Source organism: Anopheles coustani, chromosome X (assembly GCF_943734705.1).
Source record: "Anopheles coustani chromosome X, idAnoCousDA_361_x.2, whole genome shotgun sequence".
Taxonomy (NCBI): domain Eukaryota; kingdom Metazoa; phylum Arthropoda; class Insecta; order Diptera; family Culicidae; genus Anopheles; species Anopheles coustani.
The window spans coordinates 12,420,707-12,445,023 of NC_071290.1; the positions used below are offsets into that span (position 1 = coordinate 12,420,707).

The window sequence follows — 24,317 nt, forward strand, 5'->3', positions numbered from 1 at the left end:
AATATTATCGTTCGCATAGAGTTTATTTTTAAGTATTTTCATAAATGTTTTTTTTTTGGTTTATAATAATAATTATTATTATCATTGAAGTTGTTGTTATTATTATTAGTTTCATTAAAGATATTACTTTTAATCGTTATAATTATTAATCTTACTCATACTTTCTATTACTATTAATATTGTTGTTGCTTTAATTATTACTGAAACTATTTTTGGTATTTGATCATATTAGTAAGTATAAATTTTTTTCTTGCTTCATAAATTCTCAGCTTCGTCCCACGGTGGCTGTCCCTGTCACACGCACACGGATAAACTTATATGCAAACACTGATTTTAATTTGTTGCTAATCAAATTTTGTTTGTAGGGTCAAGGTTTCGCCCCAACCAACGGCATTTCGCTTGTAGGGATACATATAGAGAATGCATTCCTGCAGTTTCGAGCAGTGAACTCGAAGTTTTTTGGTGCTCACTACTCCAATGATCTGCTGCGTTCGGCTTCGGGCCGAGCTAGTATATCACAGTTAGCCGCGATCGTTTGGCGAATGGCTGCCCCTCCGTTTAGCAACTGGCGACAAAAGTTTCTTCAAAGCAGCGATATCTCAAGACTTTTTTGCAATTACCTCCGGAAAAATGTGTACCTTGCTTTGATGCAGAGCCGTTCCTTAATTGCCTGCTGGTTTAGAGTGTTGTTTTTACTTTCTTCTTCTGCTCGGGGCGTAAAATTAATTAACGAACGTTTAGCGTCCTAGTCACGGTGAGGCGCGAGGCTCGCCAATGATCGATTCGATTTATCTGATTTTATTTGCCTCGTTGCCCGCGATTCATACAACACCGCCCCGGGCCGGGAAAGGAAAATATGGGTGGAAAAAGAACCCCGGACGCGAAGCGGCGGCATCCTTGTGTTGTTTCGCTGGCGCAACGAAATAAGTTTGATTTTTTCCTCCCCAGGCTTTGGTGCTGCTGTCAGTGTTATTATTACTGTTCGTATTTTTATTGTTGACAGAAACCTCCCTCCCCCCTCCACCCTGCCCGCTGACGGTTGCATGATCAATATCACTAATCCCATCCGCGATAACACGATAACGAAGAGAGTTTCGTTCGAACGGTCGTCATTCACGTGCGTTATTTTGCAATTTCCGAAAACCAGTTCCACGGGAGGTGAAACGAATGAAGCGACGTACGCCGACGTCGAAGGGTCCTGAGGTGGTGTTTTGTGGAACCGCAGCAGGGCTACAGTGGCTACCGTTCGTCAAAAAAAAAAAAGCTAAAACGGGGGGGAAAAATGGGGAGCTAAATCCATTGGCAAACAAGGAAAATAGGAGGGAGAGCACGACAAGAAAAAAGAGTTACAAGTCAACAAACCCATCAGCGCTCGCTTTGATCACTTTGATGGATGCCGCTCCGATAGATGAACTGCAACTGGCCCCACTACGTGTGTGTGTGTGTTTTTACCCCCCCGTTTTATCAGATTCCCTTTTCGCTCCCTTACACGCAATCCGAACTGTCTGGCGTACCTTTCGGACGGACCTTATGCCTTGACATTTGAACACGTCAACTGTTGCCTTCGTCCGGGAGGGGAGAGGTGGGGGAGACGAGTGTTTTTGCTACCCAGTAGGGAGCCATTGTTGTTTAGGCTAAGTTTGCCTCCTACCGCACGTTTGGGGGAACTGCTCGAATGTGACTAATTTTCTGGTAAAGTATTTCGAGCAGATTTGGAGAATTGTACCAGCTTTAGTAAACAAAGTACTTTGCGGGGAAATAGGATGTAAATAATATATTCTCATACCGTCGGGTTAAGCCCAAGGTTAGGCGAATATCCTGCTGGTGAATTGGATTACAAATGTCTACCATTTTGACATTTGTTTTTAATGTTGTATTTTATTTAAGGATTGAAAATAACTGTTGAAGAATAACATTGAATACGCCCGAATATAGAAAATACAGTTTTGGCAAAAGTAGTGCTCAGACTCCTGTTGAATCGCACGCAAGGTTTGACCCGATGATCGATCAATGAAAAACAACAACTAGTATGACTATGTGTAGCGTTCGTGGGCGTGTGTTTGTGACGCGGTTCAGCGCCCGTGGGACAGGAAGCAGAGAACAAAGAATGTGTTTTACTTATCGAATTTGTTCTACGTCCAAGTAGTACGAAAAGCTAGAAATTCGTTCTATTAATTCACTCGCTCGCTCTTCGATACTTAACGCAGCGGTGCGTCACCCTACGACCTACGACCGTCATCCAGGTGACACCCGAACCGTGCACACAGACCCCGAGTGTGAAACATCCTCAAAACAATCAGAACTTTGACAGAAGAGGCTTTTTAAGAGAAGGTTTCTCGAAGAGCTAAATATTTTCCTGCTAACGAAACATATTTAACAACCACAGAGACGACTTTATCGACTTTTGCAATTAGACTACGCGGAAATGAAACGAATTAGGAAAAGGATGAAGTTGAATGGTTTTTGAGAAGGTTTACCAGCGCAGTCTGTGTGAACGGTAGGATGCCGTCGATCGATGACAGGGTCGTAGGTTTCTTTCTCCGCAGCGTTGTCGGGATGCCGGTGTCTACAGTTCACTCCTTGTTGCAGCTGTGTGACGCCATGCCGTGGTCTTCCTGGTCGTCGTCTTCGTCGTCGTCGGAGCGGCCGGTGAGCATGGTAAGGTGGTCGGTGGTGTCGCCGGCGGTCAGCAGCACCTGAGGCCCCGCCGCAGCATGTCCCAGCTGCAGATGCAGATGGTGCTGCAGGTGGTAGGTGGCTGAGGAGGAAGCGCGCAGAACAAAGTCCGCAGCCAGATCGGCACCCGCCACCTGGCCGACGCAGCCAGTGTTGGGGATGCTTGGGGACGTTGAGGATGTCTGCTGCTGCTGTTGCTGAAGCGGTTGGTGGTGGTGGTGTTGACTCTGGTGCTGGAGGTGATGCTGCTGCTGCTGCTGGAGGAGATGGTGCTGTGGCGATTGGTGGTGGTGGTGATGGTGCTGATGCAGCTGATGCCGGTAGCGGTAATGCTGGTGATGATAGTGATGTTGCTGGTACAGCTGATGCAGCTGATGGGTGGCCGCGCTTCCGGCGGCCGATCGACCCCCAGCTAGTGGACTGCCTGAGCGCGGTGTGGAGCAGTCAGTCCCGTCCCCGGCGAGCGCCGGAAGCTGCGGTTGCTGGGATGCTGCTGAGGAGGAGCCCGTCGGCGATGGGGGCGTCACGGACGACGCCTGCGAGACCGCCGACAGGAGGAGTGAGCCGAAGGGGTTGTGGGTGTGGATGTGGTTGGTGGTGGTATTGGTGCTGCTGCTGGCGCTGCTGCTGCTGCTGGCCCCGACCGCGTCTCAGACCGAGTCGGTGACGCCGGCGTACTGGCAGGCGGAAAGGCTGGCCGAGTTGGAGCGCGACACGGGCGAGGGGGCCGAGTACGGGCTGGAGAAACCGGAAGTGTGCTGCTTGGCCTTCAGCCGCAGCGTCGCGATGCTGGAGCTCATCGCCGTACAGGGCTCGGCCGTAGCCCGATGGTGGTACATGTACGGGTTCGCTGGCGTCGTGTAGGGGCAGGGCGTGGGCGAGACTCCGGTGGCACCGGTGGTGCCGGTCAGGCCGGTGCCCATGCTGGCCGGCAGCATCGTGCCCGTCCCGGCCATGCCGGCCGCCACCGACGACGCCGACGTGTTGAAGCAGTTGATCGAGTTCTGGTGGTGATTGGAGGACACGATCGACGTGCCGAGTGGGTTTACCGTCCACGGGAACGTTTTGGCACCTAGCGGAGACGGTACCTTCGCCCAGTTGTTGTACGAGTAGGACGAGTACAGGGTGTCGGTGTCCGCGAACGGCTGTACGAACTGCGGCCCGAACCCGTTCTTGAAGTCTGCCGCGGCGATGGCATTCATCTGGTTGCGCTCCCGTTTACGCCACTTGGCGCGTCGGTTCTTGAACCACACCTGGAAGAGGGTTAAAGATATTCACGTATTACTATCAGGAGCTCTTATGGGGAAGCGGATATATGGGACTAGGTTAGGAAGTGGATAGAGTGTTACTTCGCTCAGAAATTTGGAAAATGGGTCTCCAATCCAATATCTGCTTTAGTGTTCTGCCAAAGCTCAGAATTTTGAAAAGCGGACTCTACTCCAATATCTACTTCAGTGTTCTGCCTCAACTCAGAACTCAAATATCTGCTTTAGAACATTTTCACCTACAAATTTTCATAGAATTTGTTCTGTACCATCAGCAGAACACACTCCTACCATTCTCCAAATGTGAAATAAAATTCACCACCCAAAACAAACCGTGAACTGTAGACAGTATGACTGCCTTCTAGTATTTCGGTTTTCAAGTTCACAATTTAACGCTATACCCAAGGTGTCTCGCTGTTGGTGAGAGTTCAGTGTATAATTAAGCCTTCCTGGCAACATACGCGCTTTGGTCGCCTTTTGTTAAGCTACTTGACATGGAGTTAGAAAAAAAAACCCCTACACAAAAAGCCTTTAAAGTCATAAACTGCTTCAAACGTTGGACTTAGTTTGGAGTGTAGTGGCGATAAAAAAAAAAAGTAGTGCGAAAAAGCAAAGCCTTTCGGCTCCCAAGTCCTGGTTCGGACCTTATCTCTAGTGGAGCCATCGTTGGTGCGAGGGTTTCTTTTTTTTTATTGCGAGACCCCTTTGGTTTGCGCGAACCTCTAGGTAGGTGTTTCCCGAAGAGCACACCAGCCAGGGTTCGACTTCTACCATTCCACTGCTGTGACTCAGCGAACAGGCGGGCAGTTGTGAACAGCAGAATAGAATGCACCACCGCTACTCCTCGCGTCCACTACCCTACGTCTCCTATCAGCTCGCAGCTCGATCGTGCCTCGTTCAGTGTTGGCTGAACATTGCGCGGGATCCGAAAGCTCCCGGATATGGAAATGCGATTTATGCTGACAGCTCAATCCTCCCCGTATGTGCGACTACGGCGTGAGCACGCTCGCCCCACGCCCGTTTCCACCGTACATCGGTCCCGCAGCTGCACGGCGCTGAAAATGGCCGCGCTGCAAATTTATGCATATGAAAGAGCATACGTGAAAAGCCTACCCGGGTCGGTGTCGGTGCGCTGCTTTACCATTCGCGTAGTCACGTTGCATTTTGGGGCCGGTGGAGCCGTACCGCAACTGAAGGACGAGCGAGCCCCCGGGGGGGGGGGGGGGGGGGGGGGGGGGAGGGTGGCGCGAAGGATAATTACGGTGAAAGCCTTTGTGTCCGGTCCGACAGATAATCCCAATAAATACCTATTTTACTACCCGTCGGGTTTCGAAAGCCAGCGTTGGGCCCCTCGCGCCTCCGAAAGCTACGACGCTGCGGGAATGTCGAGGTAGGCAGGACCTGCGAATTCTACAACACGCTGGTGCAGCGCCATGCTTCATACTTGCTTGTTTTAATCGTCGATGAAATATCCAAGCATGGGAGCACTTTTTTTTCCTATTTGGCGAAACTTGTGCCGGAGTTCCAAACCCCGTCGGGTTTGTTGTGGGTTTTGCACGCATCAAGCTGCTTCAAAATATGGTAGGGCAAACGTTATAAACACCAAACGCAATGAACATTGGCAGAAGATTTCAATTCCATGGTGGTTTAGTGAATATTGGGAATGAGTACTTAACTTCTGGTTTCATTCTTACTTGTATGGCTGTAAGATACTGGACGCAATCATTTATGATTTCGTTTTGGACTTGAAGTATTTTGTAGGCAGATGTTTATTCTATATTCCTCTGGACCTCCTGAACTAAACATCTTACCAAGTATTTTGCGTTTAATGAAAACTGAATTAAACAAATGTCAAGTTTAGTGAGTGAACAGATTGCGAAGAGCGAATCTAAGATGAGTAAAATGAACTGAAAGTTTCCATCGACCGCGCTTTTCCAACCACCGAATGTTCCTCTTCATAAGACAAGAAACAATCAAAATCGTTTGGTTTCAGATTAGATCCGATTTAACTCAGCCCCGGTTATTGTTCCTCATGTCCCGTTTTGCCGCTTCATCGCATCATCCCCTTCCTTGCTAGTGGCTACAACCAGCGAACCACAGTAAGACGGCACTCCAGTGGCAGGACTCTAGCTGCTCGGGAAATTAAACTCTCGTTAACTTTTGTCCGCTTCATGCACCGCCGACCGGAAAATGTCGCGCAGCCAGCGGACAGGGGATGCGCCTTGAGTTGCGCCCATTTAACCGCACGCGACCTGTGCGCTTGGTCGGCCGTGTGTGTGTGTGAGGCAGGAGGTTTGTTTGCCGAACGGATTATGCACGTAATCCGTGCTCATGATTAACGATTTCGTCCGGGCCAGGAAGTCACCCTCCGTCGCCGTTTTCTTGTGGTGTTTTTTTTCCTTCTCTCCTGCCTTCCAGTAACATGTTTGCGCGTGTTGGTATCTTAGATTTTGTTTCTCTTTATTTGTGCCCCTTGGCAGTTCCTAACAAGGTGCCGCAGTGATTCGGGATCGTGCACCGGTTTCGGACATTATGTTGCGTTTCGTCACGCCGGATGGATGCGGTGGTCGTCCCTCGCTCTTACTGCGACGCACCGAAGCAAATTGTCTCAAGGAAGCGGCGGAACATTTCCCGGAAAACTCGCTCCTACGCGGCCCGGGCGCGAATGCCAACGAATTTTTATTTGATTAACAACCCCCGACGGGTTTCCGGTGGCGGCAAGTGGCGCGTTGATGAGGCGTATAATGAGGCGTAAAATCGGTGCCGGCGTCCGGACCGCCGACGTTTGCGCCGCCATCGACATCGCCATGGTGGCAATTGAATTCGTATCGGTGTAAGTTCCGGCTTCCGGGCGACGGCGCTGCACCGAGGGTATATATATTTTTCAGCGCGACGAATAAAGCGTCTCTAATGTCTTAATTTAGGTTCTGCTACCGGCTGGAGGCAATTTCGGGCCAAATGGGGAAACCCATGGGAACGCGTCACCAATAATGTTTCTAAGAATTAGCTTTTCCCACAGTCCATTTGAGCTTGTGCATGCCAGATATATCTGAACATCGGTGAGGAACGTTCAGAAGATAGAAACAATATGATACCGCACCATTAAAGAGGCTAATCAGGTATTTCACATTCCTTTGTGATTTCTGGAGGTTATGGTGGAGAGTACTTATAGAGACCACGAATTACTTAATTCATTATTTGATAAGAAAACACAGTCGAAGAAGATCCGTAACTCCCTACTCATGTCGTTCATAGTACAATGAAAACAAGTTATACAATTTTGGTGATACACTTCTTCGATTTAGTTGAAGGTGTAAGTGAGCGGATATAATTGATTCAAGAGAATAGGACACCGTAAACAAGTAAGATACCATAAAGAAAAGTTGAGGCCGATTAAGGTCTTCATGTCAATACTGGATAAGTGATTTTAAAATGATAACTTCCTTTCGTTTTTAGAAGCCACAAAACGCACTGTCATAGAAAACATCAGGCATAACACAGGATGGCAATTGTTTAGACGTAAGCCAACCAAACATTTCAGTCATTATGGCAGAAGAAAGAAAACTCCATGACAGACCTGAAACATTGTATTTAGTTCATTATCAGGCTCTTGAATTTTTCAAGTGGTTGATGCACTTGACCCGAGCGAAAATTGCACACCAGAGAGGGTGCATTTTCGAGTAGGACACATCCGGGGGCCCTCCCTCTAAGTGTCGAACTCATCATGGTGTTTAGTTTATTGTGTTTTTGGTCTACGTGACATTCGGAAACGATGCTCGCCTCCAGTTGATGAGCGTTTGTTACTATGTGACGTGCTGCAGGAGTGCAAACGCAATGTTATTGGATAACCCGCTGGTATTGGTTAGCTTAAGTTGTACCGCAGATAACCACTTCCTCAACGCTCCCAAATGGTACGAGATAGACTGCTCATCTTCTTTCCCAAGGGTTGATGACACAATAAGATTGGTGTGTGTTTAGAATGCTTTGCTCATGAATCACTCTCTTATTAGGGCCTGTCTTTGGAGGCATAAAAGTAAGAAATACATACTAATTGATGAATTTCCAAAACAGGAAATGCTTCTGTGGATGAGTGATTGGAACTATAGGTCAGAGCCACTTCGAATTTGCACGATATGTGACAGCTGATATTAAAAGGTATGTTTTCTGGTATCAAGTGTGCAAACAGAGATACAGCTATGTTAATATCCGCAATGAAAAGTAAATAACTCTTTACGAGAATTGCGCTAACTTTTTGTTTTCTTCAGTATTGAGTTCAACCAAATTTCTGGTTGTATGCCTGCCCATCGGCTCTGTCTAAACTGGAATGTGAGGTTGGCGCTAACAGTAGCTACCGCGCCCAGTAGCCAGAAGAGTGTTTACCGAGGGATCCCTTCCCAGACCATGTCTATCGATGTTGATGCAAGTCGCCACCTCGTCAGCTCCAAACTTCCGCCGGTGCCCCTTACTGGTCGTATGCAAACAGTAGCCTCGACTACCGACAGAGGTATCTCGCCGTAGCCCGGAGGGTAAATACCTCTCAGCCGAGAATGGTCTATAGCCCGGTAGCTGCGATTTGACAGTGAAGATCCAGCATTTTTTTTTCAATGTTTTCATTTTCATTTCGTTCTGTTATCGAAATATCTTCTCTACCCAAAAACGCACCTAGAGATAAGACACTGCCTACTGTGGGGCAGATAACGCACCGTCGAGCTATCTTGCCGGCGTCTTCGGGAGGGCCCCAAAAACGCAGCGACCGACGTGCTATAGGGGAAAATAAACAGGTCCATGCATATTCGTGTGCATAAGCTGACATTAGGTAGCGTTTGCCTTCTCTTTTCTGTTGTTGGTTATGCACGGTAACCAAAAAACATTCAGGACAGACACACGGAAGTGTCCGGAGATGGCTGATGAGATAAAAAAAAGAACTCAAACATACCGATGCACACACACACACACGTACACACGCACGCACAACGCAAATGAGCCTACAAACAAACGTGACATCCAGTAGCCTTCAAGTCCGGTAGCACCGAATTTAGGAGTTAATCTCAACAAATGATTAAAACAAATACCGCCCGCTGGCGCTCCCCTACCGTTTGGTGGTGTATTAATCAAACGGTAGCACCCTCGATGTACCACTCTAGCACTCCACTGCCTGCTGTCCCTCCCTCTTCCGCTCGCAGTGGAGCATTTAGTTTTCAATCAATTTCAATCGAACGTGCCTTTGCGCGTTAGCGGTCCACTAAACGCCGCCTGACGTTTGATAAGTTATCACGCGTAAATACCAATGATGGTAATAAAATAACGTTTTTCCGACGGAAGGGCCCTCGGGGAAGGGACGGAGAGGGCGAAATATGCATAAGCCATGGGGAGCGCACGGCGGGAGTTCGGGTCGAATTGAACCCGGCGGCAATCGGGTGTATGGCAATGGGATTAAAAGCGAATTAAATTTCATTAAATGTAAGATTTGGTTGTGCCGCCCCTTCCCCTCCCCCACCAGCTTCACCCCTCCCAGGGTCACCCACCGCTGGACACCTCCAGTCAAATAAATGAAAAAAGGAATTAAAATGAAATAAAATAGCTTTCCAACAGTGCGCGGCACCGGACGCCAGCGTCTATATTGGGGGGTTTGAGTTGAAGTGTGATAGGTAATTGAATTCGAAAATCGATCGACGACGAGTGTGTCGGTGCGCGGTGATGGTGAGTGCCAGTGCCAGAGCAGGCGAATGGACGTTATCCACTGACACTGACACTTGCATCGGGTGGGAAGCAAGTACCAACAGTGTTGAGCTCGTAACTAGTCCGCGATGAGGATTTCTGAAAGAAAAACGGGTCTAGCGGTATTAGACCGATCCGTCGTCGTTTTTAAATATGGTTACCGATATGGATTTGACATTTGTCATCGACGAATCCTACCTTGCTGTTCTGCATGGACTCTTTTGTCATCCAAGGTTCAATTGCTTTAAATCATATTTGTTCGAACAGCGAAATCAAGCTAAACAAATCAAGATGATTTAAAAGGAGTGCTACTGATTTATTTACATAATCAGATTCGGTACGAAAATGGACCTCTTTGGCTACGAGAACAGATACAAATCTATTCTATTGAACAAACATCAAACACATAAAGAAAGTTAGATACGTTCGTAGGGAAAAGGTTCAAATGGTCGAAATACTCCGTCGTACCGTACGGTTTTCCAATCCTAGAATGTCCAGGGTTTCCTTCTGCGGAAAAGCTTACAGCCAGCGAACCGATACCTCCTTTGGTACGGTAGAAAAGCGGTGGCGGAATGGCGGAACCCGGTTCCATTTGCCACCGAATGGGCAAACAGTGCTTTAACACACATAAAGAACACAGTTTGCGAAAGCCCATCTATCGTGGGGCTTTAATCCCTGTACGACGTATTTACGTATTTCGCCCCGGATGCAAGAAAAGGTTTTGGTGTCTGCCTCTGGAATCCGTGCCAGAAACGGAATCCTTTTTTACCGGAGCCTTGCCGGTCGGTTTTCGCGCGGTGAAGCTTGCACCGGTTCCACCTCGGAGCTGCTGCTGCTGCTGTGGCAAGCGGCAGTCGTAGATAATACAAACCCAATACTAAATGCCAATAAATAATGGTTTACTCGCCCGGCGCACCGGCGTGCAGCAATTGGCAGCCGGATCATGGGCACTGGTGAGTGCAGCGACAGAAAGAACGAGCTGTCAACTACGAACATTAGAACGTTCGAATGGTGCTCCTCTGGATGGTGCGCCCTGAACATCTGCCGCCAGATGCTTGACCGCACCGCACGGGTACGTTCGCTGGTTTCGTTTGCGATAGCACATTTTTTGCACTGACAGGTGCAGGCAGCAGCTCGTCGGGCCAGGGTACGGTATGGAAAAATTATAACCTAAACTTGACTTTGGCCAGTTGTGGGAAAGACCAAGCGCACCGTTCTGTTTGTTCGGTAGGCAACAATGGACCGTCGAAAATGCAGCTGGACAGTGAAATAGGAATCGAAATGGTGGTATGATGAATTAAATATTGCTAATAGCGCACCGGGCTTAGTGCCCAACGCCATTCTTGCGGACCAAAGGATGATCGGTCCAAGAATCTGTGGCTGAATTCCGTTCCGTATGTCCTGTGCTGCTGCTTGGCAACCGAAGCTGCCGTGCTGCAATGAGAAGGTGACTGCACACTACACAGGGAAGCAAGAAAAGTAAACAGCAAAAGCGTCCATTGGCGACACGATGTGTTCCCATCCAGACACCCACGTCCCGGAACCTCCACAGCTAGCAGAGGCACTCCAACGAGAAGCGGCCACCTACTGGCCTGGAAATCGAACATAGATTTACGATTGTTGCAGTTGCTTTGTGGCCATGCACCACCGGGGCTAGACCGTTGGTTTAATCTTGGCGTACAAGACGGCTCCTATGCGGCGGACGTAGCACTGGACCGCGGCCCCGAGCACCATCGCCCCGGGCTGAGGTATGTTTGCGGTTCTTGGGAACGTGTCCACATCGGCCAACTGTTTATGGCATCGACGATTTACAGTGGCGATAAACTGTAGCTCCGATTGAAAGATGACCGGTGACCGGATCCGGTGCAACTATCAATGCGAAACGGGCTTTGGGGGCTGTGAGGCGGTATCGCAGTGGAAGGTGTGTACCGTCGTATCTACACGTCCACACATGATCAATGTGTTTCCTATTCCAGACCGTCCAGATTGAACAAGGCGAGATTGTTTGCAGTGCATCTTGCTAGTAAATCACGAACCGACGATAATGCCTTCAAGTCTCGCTGGGTACCAAGTTTAGATTTACCGCCTGTTTTTTAAGCTGTTGCGCTTCTCAATATTGGCATTGGCTCGATATCGTTCACTACTTTGTTTGTTTCGGTTCGTTGAGTTGAGAAGAAGTTTGTAGCCTTGACAGTACAAAATAAGAATGAAAAAAGAGTAGTATCTAAAACCTAAATGTAATCCTCTTGATTCACTCTTTTGGAGGACGGTGAGAGTGTACAGGTTGAGACCTCCTTCCCCAGGATTTGGAATGTCGCACACATGACACCAAGGTGATGCGTAAGTCACACACGGGTGGGTTAATTTGTTCATTACACAAGCGGCACCGTGTGGTACTATAAACTACCACTTGGCAACGCTGTGGTGAAGACCCAGCACCACTACGAGCTGGTATTATTTTTAATGGCACACACAAAATGACAAACGTTCCAGCAGTTCTGGGCAAAACTCCAAACGACTGTAGGCGTTGTTTCGCACGAGAGACACGATTTATATGAAAAGTTATCGCCGCAAAAAAAATGGCAGGAAGGAAGTTTTGGGTAAAAATTCCCGAGTGCTCTCAGGAGATAGTCGCGTTCGGCTGGATAGCTCTGGCGTGGTGTATTAACCAGGCCACCGAGGGTGTGCCACGATTGCCATATGAGTGCGGGAAGCAATCTTTCACGTACCAGTGAGTTCACCGTATTTGTTTTTTTTTTACTGGGAATAAACTTAGCTGTTCGGTAGATCCTAGCAGAATCCCACCAGAATATGTTGCGTTGAAATGGGAAAAACTTTTGGATGATACCGTAGTTAACTTGAAATTATGCTGCCTTCTTGAGATAGCACGAGCTCCCGCCAAAATAGCCGGCAGTGGTTCCGTTCCATTTTTAGGTAACGAGTGAAGCTATTAAAAGCGCCCTGTAACTAACCGAGGGCAAACGGTATATTGCAACAAATAAAACGAGACTTCGGTGAGGCATAAGCTAAGCGCTGGTGCTCCGACCCTAGCGCCTGTGCCTTGGCTTGACAGTTCCAAAACCAGGGGTGTCTGACGTGCCGTATTTCGTCAAGTAACGATGCTCCGGTGAGCATCAAAAATAAAAACACAAAACAAAAGACGCACACGCAAAAGGAAACACATAAAGACCGCCTTGCACGGTACACTATAGGCGTTAGTGTGAGAACGGAGCAGCAAAGGGCGATGTCGTTCACATCCACGTCTACCAAACATGGCGGACATGGCGCGTCCCGTGCCGGCGGAACCACAGTCGGGTAGGCCCGCGTCTACCCAGACACACGAGTGCCCTTACGGGATGCTTCGGGAGGCGGTAATCCAGCTAGATTTATTGTCTTAATCATGTGAGGATTAACCTTATGCCGTTGAAAGGACTACGCATGTATATTTTAGCATTATGTTATGTTTATTTATGCCTTTTCCCGTTTAAACTACGTACAGTTCGCTCGATAAGTAGCCCCCTGGCTTGGAAAGTTGGGAGAGCTAGTTTAGCGTGACCGTAGAAAAGTGTCGTGTTCGTCGAGCCGCCTATATAGATGGCGTATAGTTCTGCCTCTTTCTGCGCGTGAGAGTGACTGGTGCCTCGCGTTCCAGGAACTCCACAACCGCTCCTGCCCAAATGGTAATTAATGGTTGACAGCGTATAGCGCTTCTGCTGGAAGACGGCACCGTCGGTTCTTCGGGCGTCTTCGCAGTCAATAGCAGTCGGCCACGGCTTGCTGCGGTTACGATGGACGTTAATGGCTGCGTGCGCTGAAGCGTCCACCAATCGTGTCGCATACAAGCTCCAAGGGCGCTGCCTAACGCGCCGTGTGGCGGCAGCTACATAAACGTTGAAATACATCCCTACATCGAGCGTGCAAATGATGATTATCTCCCGATTAGCCAATCCTTACTGCTGCTCCCACTGTATGCCTTCAGCCACTCGATACCCGCAGGAGACACCACAACGGTGGTGTATCTACTGCCAGATCTTGCAGTTCATACGTCTGCCATACGGCTTTCTGGCAGTGGACTAGTAGTAGTACGTACTTAAAAACACCTTGAACTCCCAACAGCGGTATGTGTGGTTCACCGTTCGGTCCGATTCTTTTTAAATCCTGCATCCCAGTTGGGGAAAAACTACAGAAAAGGAAGCGCATTTTTGACTTCATCACACTGTTAGTATTTTATTTGGTGATAGTCTCTCGCTACATTTTATTCGCGTTTGGTTACTGTGGGTTAATACACTCATGGGGCGATTTAGCGTTATGCAGAAGCTTGTTCCGGTGTTCAGTATGTCAATGTAATAGTAGTTAGTGTCCTGGTTATACATCATACATGTTATAGCATTTGCAACTTAGCTCTTCCAGAATTCTGTATTCTTTTCCTATTTCTTTGTCCTACAAATCAATCTGTCAACAGCAAACATCCGAATAAAATATGTCAAGAGGCACTCTACTTCAGCCGTTTTTCGGAATGTCGTTCAGCTGGATTGTTTCGGAGATTCCCGGGGGGGCATTCCACTTGACGCCAAGTGTTTGTTGTTTGCATCCGCCAGGCGGAGATAAAGAGCCTTGGGAATTTATGGCTCCGTTTCATTAATACCTGCATTCCCGCAAGTGCCGGTGATTATTTTTATTCCCGCCACTCATTTCCTTTGTTCACGCGTCCCGAAAAAGCACCTGCTTTCGCTCCAATTACATTACCAGTCGGCAATGGTAGCCATCGGGCCATTTTAAACAACCGTTTCCCCTATTGCCCCTTTGCGCCGAGTGACTGGCGAACACCTGGCCACGCCGGTGCGGTTAGTTGGACATAAATATTGTCGGAAATTAATAATTCTGGAGACACTGGTCTCAGCCGGTCGTCTCCTGCCAGAAGAAGAAGCGACGGTCCCCGGATGGCACGTGATAAATCATTCACGACGAGATGCAACAAATCCATAAGATTTGGCCTGAAAGAGGGAGAACCTGGCGTGCGGGGCAGGCTCCCCCCAATCCCCGCCGGTCCTGCCTCCGGTAGGCATGAGGAACGCCGCAGTTCCTTTGTCATTCATTATCGGAGTGCACCTGAGATATTGCTGTAATTAAAGCTACCAATCATAGGAGTGACCTACAGCTTCAGATGAAGATTACCTCCGAGTGCAGTGCGTTTTGCAAGCTCCAGCGCCGTGTTTTGTTGCAGTTGTGCAAGCGGTAAAGTAAAACCCAAGATACAGATCTCGGAAGGTCTCATTACTCAATGGTCGCAGCAAAGCTGGGCAATTAAATCTCAATAATGCATAACAAAATGGCAGCCATTGTAATGGCCAAACGAGTTCTGTTCGAATCGATGAATGGATAGTGTGGAAAGGAGAAAGAAATACAGCGGGTTGGCAGGGTTCGTACTAGTACCGTCCATGTTCGGTGATCGATATGAACGAAAAGGATTGTTTTAGAGCGCCTCCACAAAAAGTCTGTAGCAGACAAATGGAGCCAGTAAGAATTAGGAAGCAGAAAAAGAAGAAGAAGAAGAAGGAGATGATGGAAAAAGGATGCAGGAACGAAACTTTTCTCCGTTCCATTTCGAAAACCGAAGGAAAACCATAATTCATTTGTATCCAGGTGCATCCGGAGCAAAAGTAATTAAAATCAGTTCATTCTGCTTGCCAGGCCCGGGCCCTCCAGGTTTGCTTACTTCGGGCCCTCCTCCACCGCCAGTATTCTTCTTGCGGATACGCTCTCCTCCCGCTACCGGATGTGTCCTGGGATGTCACGAAATTTGCCGGCAAAACGCTGCGAGAAAGGTCGGCACTAAGGAGGCACTTCCCCGTTTGGCCTTCAGTAATCCTGCAAGACGTCCGCCGGCTGCGCCGGAAGACAGGCAGCCCGAACACTTCGGGCCCGGGGGCAGTCGGTAGGGCAAAAGAAGCTGTCGAGCGCCCACCAAAACAAACACCACACGACGCATATATCATAGGGAATGGCAGAACAATAGCCAGCTCGACATAAAACCCATTATTATTAAGCACGTCAAGAGGAGACTGGCCTCCCAGTCATACCGGCGCAGTGCTGCCTGGCTGGGTGGTAATAATGCGGCCGTGGACTACTGTCAAGAGGGCTGGCTGGGAGGCAGGGCCACCCACTCGCCATTTCAACATCGCTTCCGGCTGTCAGTTTTGCTGAGCTGGGCCCACCCGGCCCTGACGTTTGGACGCAAAGCTTCCAAATTGCTCCAGTCCGGGAGCGAATGATTTACAGTCGAGGCAATCGATACTGAGATTCGGAAAGTACGACGCCAGATGGAACGGCAGCAACAGGGACTAGGCCGAGGCTAAGGTGCGCTGAGCCTCGTGGAGCGGAAAGTTATAAAAATAATAGCGTTAGAAAATTGTACCACATTTTTCGGCTCACTACATCCGGAACCGGACCGCAAACCTCTGTTCTGATATCGTGCTATTTGCTTGCCTGTACGTGGGCGAGAGTGTGCCTTAGGTGGCGTTCCATTGGGTTGAGGGCAAAAAACCACTTCCTCGGAATAGCTTTGGTGCAATCTCTACCGCAATCTCGGGCTTTCTCCTGTGGTTTGGGATTTCCAAAATTTTCTAGGAACACCTAAACCACCGAGCTCCAGCCTTATCTTCTATCCGTTTTTGTGCACTAGGAAGAAATAACAATTCGTCTATTGAGGCGAGGCGAAGACCGATTGACCTCCCTCCAGGGTTCGGAGGACCTTCTTTCGGAGGCAGTGCAGATAAGTTCAAGCGTGCAAACCGCAAGCTGCAAATCGGTGTTGCCTGGTGGAAAATAATTATCTTGCGCAACCTAAGGTTCTGCCAGATGGAGTTCACCAATGCCAAATTGTCTACCACGAAGAAGCAAACCTAATATTGTATGTGCTAAAATAAGGCACCTGTTACCCCTTAGAGATATACAGTGAAGCGCAGATTTTCAATATTACTCTTTTCCACGGGTCAGGTAAAATTATTTGGCACTCTTTTAGCTATTAATTTACTAAAACTTTTTGCAGAATTAATAGGAGACTAGTTCGTTGACTATATTTTATTTTAAAAGTATTCCCCTCCAAAATACATTTTCGAGATTTTATATGTTTAGTTTTATTTCGTTTACTTTGTTGTGTTTTAATACGGTGACGTAACATTCACATAGGTTTTAGGATTCTCAATTTTAAAGGAACATACTTTAAAATTTTATTTATTTCCATATTGAATTATTCTCCTTTTACCGACGTATTTTGCCCCACTGATTTATTTTACTAATGCTAATGGTGTAAGGTGTTGCGAGGCAAAATGCATCCATTAAGCGTTCACCATTAATTTCCAGTAGTGCATTTTAGAAAAATGCCACAAATCTTCACTAATCGAGTCGCTATTCTCTATTCTTCTTTCAAAAACAATAAAACGGTAATAAAATTCTCTAATTGTTTTTGAAACGAGGATTTTTGAAGATACTTTTTACAACACGTAACTTCAAATTGTGACCCTAATAGTTATTTATTGAGCGATATTTATGGATACTTGATATTTTTTTAGTATCTATAAATAAAACACAAGGTAGACTTTGTTAAGAAATTTAGATAAATCTGCTTCTAAATAATTGCTTGGTTTGTTTTGTATGAATTAATCTAACCTCGTATGTTTCAATATGAAACACCGAAAATTAATCATTTCTGCGTTGTAGATACACAATACATACCACCTAGAGTAAATTTAGTTGAGACAGTGCCAAACTGCATTAGTTTAAAAAAATTAAGGGTTTTGCTTAACATTTAAGCAGTATATTCTGCCCCACAAAATTCGATGTATCTTGCCTCCTGTTAATTATCACTCCAATTCATTTCACCATTCGTTAAGTAACACATTATGAAGTACTTGAAGAATGTCTTCTTGATTGCAATATTTCATTTGAAAACTCGTTATAGCTTAAACTATCTGTTTCGTTGTTAAAAATTACTATAGAGCCTTCAAATTCATCAACAACGAGCATCATGTAACTTCATTTCTGGGTAAATGACTTAATTCAACAAAAAAGGGCAGGTACATTTTGCCTCACGGGGCCATCTTGCCACACTTTCCCCTATTTTCCGGTATAAATGTTGCTAAATCTAAAATGTTCGAAAACCAAGCTTCATTAGACTGCATAGCATGTTTGTTCCTTTGTTTCTCGATTAGAAAATGATGTAACAGAAAATTATGGAAATGAATGAAAGACTTCTTGATGTAAATTGTTTGATTTAAACTTTTTCTTCGAAGGTTGACTGTGTGTTTGAACAACTTAGGTATTTTAATATATTCCTTTTCGTGAAAGCAATGGCGGGCAGTTGTCGCAACGGAGCTATACGATTTTCCATTCGATCGATTTTCCTTTTAAAAAAGAAGATAAAACAACAAACACACACTCACAAACACAACTTGGCAACTTCATTAAAATACCGAATGTAGCGATTGGAGGGAAAATAAGGTGAAATAAAACAAAAACCTCCCTCTCAAAGTGCGAAGAATGGAATCGCGTAATCGCATAGTGGCAGTGTTTCGCAAAAACCGAACCGAAAACAAGTCGAAACCGAGAGGGACGGGACAGAACCGAGGGGAGGGTGAGCCAGGATACACCACCCGCCGAGCGGACGACGGATCCGAAATCATTAGAAACCATAAGTTTCTCGATTAAATTACGTTGCCCTTTTTCGTTCGCCGAAAAACTCATGACGGAGGGGAGGGGCGGAGGAGTGAGCTGATCTGCATACAGCGTTCGACATCGGGTTTGCTCAACCTCAGCGATGTTGTCCTCTTGCTCACAGGCCGAGAGTTTACTTCTCCTGCCCTTCTCTAAAGCACCAAAACCGGACAACCGAGCGTCGAGCCTACCAGACTGCGGCCTCAGGAAACGGGAAAACAGGAGGAGGGAAGCTTCCCCGCCACCCCTTCCGGTGGTGCCGAAAAGGGAAGCAAGTAAAAGGGCACCTCCCCCCCCCAGGGCATGGGGTGGGCGCAAATAAACCATCGGTAAAGCGCAAAGTGTCGCATAAAATTACAATTTTATCACCATTAAAAAGTGTTGGAAAAACCCCTTTTTCCCCCGGGGTGGGAAACATTCGGCGAAGGGGGAAATAGGCGGCACACTGTGCATGGCAAAAAGAAAGGGGCGCAAACAATGTTGAGCGATGCGAGAGATGCCCCGGCAGGGGGTTTTTTTTTTCTTTCGCCGAGCGCCGAGCGGGAAAACTAGCAAAATAAAATCATCCGGTAGCGTAAGTGTACGGGAAGGTGTTCCAAAATGAACGCCCGAAAGTGAAAACGATTGGATTTGGTGTGCTTTCAATGTAATAGACACCACCAGAACAAAAACAATCCTTCGTTGGCAAAAACGAATTACCAAAACAACAGAAAACCTTCAAAGTTGTTGTTTCGAGTTGGTAAAATTTCGCAATATTCTGACGTTGCAAAAGTCTGTGTTTACACGTACCGGTTGTGCGTGCTGTCACCCTACCCGGAGGTGCATAATGGAACTATTCCCCTTTTATTGATCGCAAACACACCGGGACCTCCGTTTGACTGCATCTCTTGCACATTGCTTCCTTCCCTTAGCTCACCCTTTTTCGGTCGGTCGTCGTTTTTCTCAGGTCGAAAGGGACCAAGGAGGAGGCTGAGCGGGGACGCGGGGGCTGCGGTTGTGCACCGGATTCATAATGGTAATAATAATAAAACCATTACACAAAACGTTTATCATATTACCCCCGGGTTTTTCGGCCTCGAAGCGACTGCCTGCTGGGGGAGAAACAGGGCAGTGGTGGATGGGTGGAAGGAATGGAAAATAAATAAATTTTTCTCTGTGGACCACCCCTGCCTGAGAAAGGCGAGGGAAAAGCACACACACACACATACACAATCTGTCCCTTCGGGAGCAGTCTGCAGTCGAGCCTTTGCCGAGGTAAGCATATGCTTCCGTGTGTCACTTTTCCCCGGTTTGACAGTTACGGGAATGACTTTGACAGGTAGGGCTGGTTTGTGGCAGTATGTGATAGGAAAGGGGGGAGGGGATTTTTGACACCGGGGGATATATTTCGGAAGACAACTCACCCGCACGCGAGCCTCCGTCAGGTTCGTCCACATGGCGATCTCTTCCCGCGTGGACATGTCCGGGTAGCGATTCCTGCTGAACGTCTGCTCGAGCTCGTGCAGCTGCTGGGAGGTGAAGTGCGTCCGCTGGCGCCGCTGCCGCTTGTTCTTCTTGTCGTTCTTGGTGCCGTCGGTGCCGTCCTGCTGGATCGTGGTGCCCGGCGTCGTGCCGCTGCCGTCCTCGTGCGACATGCCGCTGCTCAGGTTCTCCGTCTTCACCGAGGCCTCGTTGATGCTGCGGGACACTGGACACGGAAGGACGGAAGACATTTGGACGAATCAATTAAAACTTTCCTCATCAAAAAACGGACCCAATCCCCAAGTCCTATGCCCGAGAGAATTCGATAACTTTGCCTAGGTTCTAGCCTATTCTCCCAGAGAGCCTTCGACCGGAACGGGCCGTTTATGCTAAAGCACAACCATTGCATGTATGTGACCTGTTTTCGTTTCCGGCAAAATGCTGCGAAACTAGACTAGCTACTAATCGTAGCCACTGACGAAGGAAGCCAGACACAGAACTCCTAAGTTGCGCACGGACCCCAAACAAAAACCCGCCGGATTGATGTTTGCCGATTCGCCTGCTCAGCTGTCATCAGCGTTTGCGTCACCGTAGGCATCACGTGCAAAAAACAAACAAAACAAACACCAAAATAGATAACTTTCGGCCCACTGATGAGTTTGATAAACTAACAGCGAGGCACACACAAAAAGGGAAAGAAGAACAATGTGAGCTAGAAACCGGTGGCACATCAAACGAAGCGCCGGTGCGCCTTCGCCCGAGATAGCAGATAACCTTCACGGCACGCAAGCCGCCAGTCTACCTATCCGAAAGGGGGTTTTCTTTTGCTAATCTAATCCGAGCTCGGTCGAGCATAATTTGCTCCACGATGCAAAACCTTCACGTCATCAGGTTCGAGGCTTCCCTGAGGTGTGCGATTAGGGTTAGAGCAGGGTCGCAGGGAAATGAACACGAACGGTGACTCTGGCTTTGGGGTGAGATGCAAGGTGGCTCCTGGCGAACTCGCGCCGTGTGCATCGCCGAGGCATATAGATCAGGGTCAAGTCTGCATAACTTACCGTCGTTCTTTCTATCCCGGGAGCTGCGGTTGCGAGGCGCCGAAGTCTGGAAGCCCATCTGCGTGTGTTCCATACTGCTGACGGACGCCATTGCACTGTGGCTGTTCTCCCGGAAGTCGCCCGTTTCAGCCCAAACTGCAAAGGAAATTCAAGAAATTCAAGGGGAAAAAAAGGAAAGAAATCAGTATAACATAGGCAGTATTTCTACGCAAAATTCCCACACCGCGTTGATAATGTAAGAGGGAGAGAGCGAGCGAACTCAGCGAGAAGTAATCCATTACCTATCCGACTACATCCTCGGTGCACGAGACTGAGATCGTTACCGACCATAATCGGACAGCACTTGAGCTAAGAGGTAAGAGAAAAGAGCCTTGTTCTACGAGCCCGTGTCTACATCCGGGCGTGTACTGCCGATTAATGGCTGCCCGTCTCGGTCACCTATCCGAGGTGAGACCCACCAGTGCGTGGCGTGAACCATAAACAAAATGGTTTATGGCTACCACTTCCCAGTATTAGCGGAGGCGCGATATGCAACGCCGAGAGGAGCGGCGTTTCTTTGCCAATTAGATTAATCTGTTGCTAAACAACCACTAAGCCAGCGCTGTATGACTTTTTCCCGCATAATCCCAGAGCAGATGGTAGCATTCGTCGTTGAAGTATCCTCTTTAACTCCTGCATTCTCTTTGCATAAGAGGGTTGGGCAGAATAGACAATCCTTTACTAGGAACAACTGTCGATGTCAAGTCAATTGTTGTTATATTTACGCGATTCGTTTGTAGTCCAGACCACAAATTTGTCATTTAGTTGTTGTCGTTATACACCTGGAACTAAGAGGACTTTAGTGTGCTAGCTAGACTAACTCTTCTCAGAGAATCTGTGTTGGAAATCCATTTATGAACAATAACCAACGAACCGACACGATAACCAACGTTCGACCAAGGTGTCAACTGTCATCGTGCGGTTGTTGCTGTTTGGGGTTTAATCGCGTCCAGGCGCGCCAAACGTCACCAAACCGTTTTGTGATGAACAGCGCGCAATTTGGGTGGAAAAAATCGTGAGTGACACATCACACCGTAGACAAAACACCGGGAAAACCGCAGTGCCTGAAGCGGGGGACAGGGCCACATTCTCGCCCACATTCCCAAACTGTGCAGTTGGTCGGTCGAGCTACTGATCCCAGGGAGGACGAACTCGGTTTTCTTTTTTGTATGCGGCGTGAGCGTGTTTTTCCTCAACTCAATGTTTCCTTCTTTTTTTTTGTGTCAAACACAACGCTGTCAAACCGTTTTCCGGACCGCGTGCGCGCTGGAAAATGCCAGCCACCGAAAACCGGCTGCACTCGACTGCAGTTGTGCGTGTACGTGTGTATGTGTGATTACCCATTGCAGGCAATATTGAACGCATCACCGGAGAGCTGACGCGGGAACCTCGGGGAACGGGACGCGGGGTGCTTGTAGCGGGGAACAAGGGGTGTTAAAATATCGATATAATTTATTGATAGTTTTATGGGGTTTTCGGGCACATAAATTACGGTCCCGAGCGTTGCCAGCCGTTGTTGGGCCGAGAGAACTCGCCCTGTTTGTTCACACCTAGCAGGGACAAGGTTCGGTGACACGGATCGGTACAGTCTCTGGCATCGCAAAACCACCGAACGAATGGGTGAAGTGGGCCCGCAACCTGTCCGTGTATCGATTTTTTTCCCGGACCGTTGTTTTTGTTAACCCTTTGCCTAGTCCTCGTTGTCAGTCAGCCTCGGAAACCCATTGTTAAAGTTCAAGTGAGGGTCGGCTACCCCGGTCACCGAAAGGGGTATCGCGCGAATCTTCCCGAATATCATGCTCATCACCCAGATGCTGCACAACGTCTGCCAGGTCCGGACCTATCCAGTCAATGTTTATGATCTTCATCACCGAACGTCTTTTTCGACGATAATCGACGCCATCGAGCCTGTAGCCTATTTCTTGCAGCGTCCTGGTAATCCGTATCCAATTAAATCGTGTGTTTTCCCCCGGTCTTCTGATTGATACATCGGAGCGGCAATATTGATCATATGCTCGACCTGGTGGACACAAATTGGAAAGACATCTGTTGGCTCGTGGTGGTGGAATATTAAATGACTTATCCCGTTGTCAAAGGTCTAATTGCGGATGGGGTTCTCGCCTTACAGTCGAATGACATCGGCGAAAATCAAACCGGATCGAGGTGGACGGCAGGATCCCGACCGGATGGAACCGTTCTGTGATGCATAAGTCATCCCGGGACGCTGCGAAGTATTAGTCCCCTCGACTCCTCGGTGTCTGCTGCGGCCGATACTTGAGACCTTTCAGAAAGTTAGGCCTGTTTAGCATGTGGTTCGTGCCTGGGACAGGCAAGTACTTTTACTCCAGAAGCGCTTGGGTGAAGAATTCTGAAACTTGAGAACCACCGCGGGAAGGGTACAGGGCTGGGTCCAAGGCGAACTACGGAAATCCCGTACCTGATAGCGATGTCTGGTAACCCGAACCCGGTCGCTGTACGAGACCCCGTGCCGTGGGATCGTCGCTCGTTTCGTCATGTCATGTAACAATCGCATCGGCTTGCATCTTACGCATCGCGTTTTCCCACAACCCCGTCCCGGGTTCCCTGCCACCAAAACCTGGTGTCAAAACCTGGGTCGGAGATGGAAAAATTAGCCGTCATTTAACACTTGTTCGGAATGCTTGTTCACGACACGCTCGGGAAGTGGTGGAATGTGTGTCGCCTATTAGAACTATCGTGTTTTTTTCTTTCGTTCCATTTGTCCAACTGTCAGTCGACGTTTCCACCTCGCTTGGTACCCGCGACATTCCTCGTCCAAGTTCTTGTGGTCCACCGTCTATAGACCCGGGTGTGTGTGGGCCTTCCTCTTACTTTGGGACCTTCTTCTTCCACGGTGTCTATAGACGGTGTGTGTCCTTTGTCGCATGCTGCAGGGCACGACACGGCACGCCGACCCGCGCGACATTGGCAGGAAATAAATTGAACCGTACTGCCCGCGCCAACCGGCACTGTCCACCGGCTGAGAGAAAACATCGTTTTGGCAGATTTATCGCTTCGGCTGTCGGGCTGGCTGTTGCTGCTACTGTTTTGCTGCATTTGTCAGCGGCCAGGAACTTGCTTGCCGTGCGGCTTGCATCGGCCTGTCCTTCCTTGACCTAGTGCACGGTGGTTGTGCGTCCAGGTCTCGGCGCTCCCGGCAGCGGACGGGGGACTTTGCCCCCGGTTTGCCAGCGAACCCTGGCCAAAAGTCACGACACTAATAATTACACCAATTAGGAACGATTTATAGTTTGGGCTGCGTAGTTTATTCCACCATTATCATTCATTCTTGCGCTTCGGCTGACGTTCTGCTGCCGAGTGTGTTCGGCGGACGCCCCTTCCGCTTCTTCCCATTTGTCCTGGACCAACC

The 24,317-nt window shown here is 48.2% G+C and overlaps 1 protein-coding gene across 1 annotated transcript in view; it reads right to left on the reverse strand.

Annotated features, from left to right (window-relative positions):
- Nucleotides 1–3,326: 3,326 nt before the first annotated feature.
- The window catches only part of LOC131269232 (pituitary homeobox homolog Ptx1), a 39,497-nt gene continuing 18,506 nt past the window's right edge, over nt 3,327–24,317 (reverse strand). The window contains exons 2-4 of the mRNA XM_058271575.1: nt 20,891–21,025; nt 19,775–20,058; nt 3,327–3,929 (exon numbers count right to left, since the gene is read on the reverse strand). Of these exons, the coding sequence (XP_058127558.1) occupies nt 3,327–3,929; nt 19,775–20,058; nt 20,891–21,025 (1,022 nt within the window). The remainder of the gene's footprint in view (nt 3,930–19,774; nt 20,059–20,890; nt 21,026–24,317) is intronic.